This window comes from Nannobrachium achirus (assembly GCF_963921795.1).
Source record: "Nannobrachium achirus genome assembly, chromosome: 4".
Classification (NCBI taxonomy): Eukaryota; Metazoa; Chordata; class Actinopteri; order Myctophiformes; family Myctophidae; genus Nannobrachium; species Nannobrachium achirus.
The window spans coordinates 1,187,548-1,190,047 of NC_137813.1; the positions used below are offsets into that span (position 1 = coordinate 1,187,548).

The following is a 2,500-nucleotide window of genomic DNA, read 5'->3' on the forward strand; positions in this document are numbered from 1 at the left end:
ATCAGATCACTGCTCTATAGATGTATAATTATGACAGATTAACAGTCATCACCATCAGATCACTGCTCTATAGATGTATAATTATGACAGATTAACAGTCATCACCATCAGATCACTGCTCTATAGATGTATAATTATGACAGATTAACAGTCATCACCATCAGATCACTGCTCTATAGATGTATAATTATGACAGATTAACAGTCATCACCATCAGATCACTGCTCTATAGATGTATAATTATGACAGATTAACAGTCATCACCATCAGATCAGATCTCTGGAACTTTTAGATTATTGTGTCTTATTTTCCTTCTCTGCTCTTCTTCCTCCTTCCTGTTGTTTTGAGACGTGACAATGAACTGATTCTTCCATATTCCAGATATATAGATTATACATTTCTGTTTAACGTAACTTAACCAAATATTACACATAAATATGACACTAAAGTACTACGGTTACATTTAGACATTTATCTTTTTGGGGGGGACATTTATTGAGCCTGTCTGCTCCCTACTAGTATGAATACTAGTATTTTATTAGATAACAGTATTATAGTTAACAGTGTTTATAAGTTACCAGTAATACAGTTAATAGTATGTATTAGTAATACAGTTAATATTAGTTATTGTTTAATACAGTTAACAGTATGTATTGTTCCTTCTAGTGAATATGTGTCTCTTTGTCTCCCCCTACAGGGACCTCAGGGATTTACTGGACCTCCTGGTGAGCCTGGTGAGGCTGGTGCTTCTGTGAGTATTCATGATTTAATGTTATTATTATTATCATAATCTATTGTTTTTATGATTATTGTTATTAATATTATCATAATCTATTGTTTTTGAGTGAGTTAAGAGAACTATACTGCCATACAAAGGCAGAGTGCAGTAACTAGTAACTACGTACAAGAATGTCACTAAAAATGGTTTAAAAGTGCTACAACTGGTCAGCAAAAGGAGACATACTGTAGACATGTAAGTGATATTACACTGTTTGTACATCTGTTCTTGAGTTAATTGTTCCTCCCCCCCATATCATGAAGGCTAATTTGACCTTTGGGCGACACAAATAAGTTGTGCGTCTGAAAAAGTGCACTCTGCCTTTGTAGGGCAGTATAATAATGTTGGAACCGTGTCGATCTACATTCCTGAGTTGTGTCCAAAATCACTCCCTACTCACTCTAGTGATTGTGACATGTTGCAGTTTTCTCTAAATCTATATAATGTATCATAATAACAGTTTGATCCATTGCACAGTGAAAAGTAGGGCACAGCCAATCCTCATAGTTATAGTTATAACCCTAGTTATAGTTAGGCCAACATGCAAAGCTCTGACAGAATCAATGTTTGTCTGCCACGTCGTTGCAGCACACAGCAGTTTCATCATCAACATGTAACAGACTGGATGTGTTGTCATTGTAGTCCTGAGCGCCCTCTAGAGGCAGCAGGGAGTAGTGGAGGAGTGAGACAGTTTTAAATCACATTGATATTGTGATGATTCTCCTCTATAGAGCGTTGCAGCCGAAGTGGATTCCTGGTGCCACTTAATATTCCCCATTCATTTTCACCATAGACTTTTACAAAAAATATTTATAACAATTATGTTAAGCCTCGAACCAAGCCATCCAGGATGGCAGTGAATCATGACCATACAACCTTTGTTTCTATGAAAAGAACATTTTGAAAATGGCTAAACAAAGGGTAGTTATTAAATGTAGTATATCAAATAATGTAATATTAAAATATGTTTTCACATAGGATCAAAGGTTGTATGGTCATGATTCACTGCCATCCTGGATGGCTTGGTTCGAGGCTCAACATAATTGTTATAATATTTTTGTAAAAGTCTATGGCAAAACAATGGTGTAACAATCTAAGCGTGGTGGATTGACCAGGAAATGATCAACCATATAAAACACTACAATAAATAATTATAATAACTGTTAACTGATAAATAAATGATGTTTGATGGAAAGCATTACAAACACATTCTCTTGTTCCCTCACCTTTTGTCTGTGCCTTGTACCAGGGGCGTCAATTGGGTATGGCAGGAGTATGCAGCTGCCATACCCAGGGTCCAGGGGGGGGACATAATAATTCATACATCCATGAATGTCTCTTTGTCTATCTGTTCCGGTTATTATGCTGTTAAATTACAAATAAAATAACTACAAATGCAAAATGTAACAAAATGGTCACTTTAACAAGGTATTATAATTGTATTCTCTCCATCTTGACAGAATGGTATATTCCCAGGTTCGCAGGTCAGCTGCACAGGTGCAATGCATTATTGTTAATTGTGGCACGTTTACTAACATGTTAAGTTTAGCTGCACTTGAACAACCGTTCCAGGCTGCCATATCCAGCCCAAGAAAAGGGGAATAGAATGTACTTCTTAAAATAAACGTGCAAGACACCAGTCATGTTGCCATAGCTTAGCTCTCTCTGAACTGACGCCACTGCCTTGTATTGATCTGAATCTGCTTGTGTAGCAGAGAGACA

At 36.5% G+C, this 2,500-nt stretch overlaps 1 protein-coding gene across 1 annotated transcript in view; it reads left to right on the plus strand.

Moving 5' to 3' along the window:
- col1a1a (collagen, type I, alpha 1a) overlaps positions 1-2,500 on the plus strand; it is a gene marked incomplete at its 5' end in the record, with an annotated part of 159,390 nt that overhangs the window by 124,201 nt on the left and 32,689 nt on the right. The window contains 1 exon segment of the mRNA XM_080724831.1: positions 698-751. Coding sequence (XP_080580957.1) covers positions 698-751 — 54 coding nt within the window.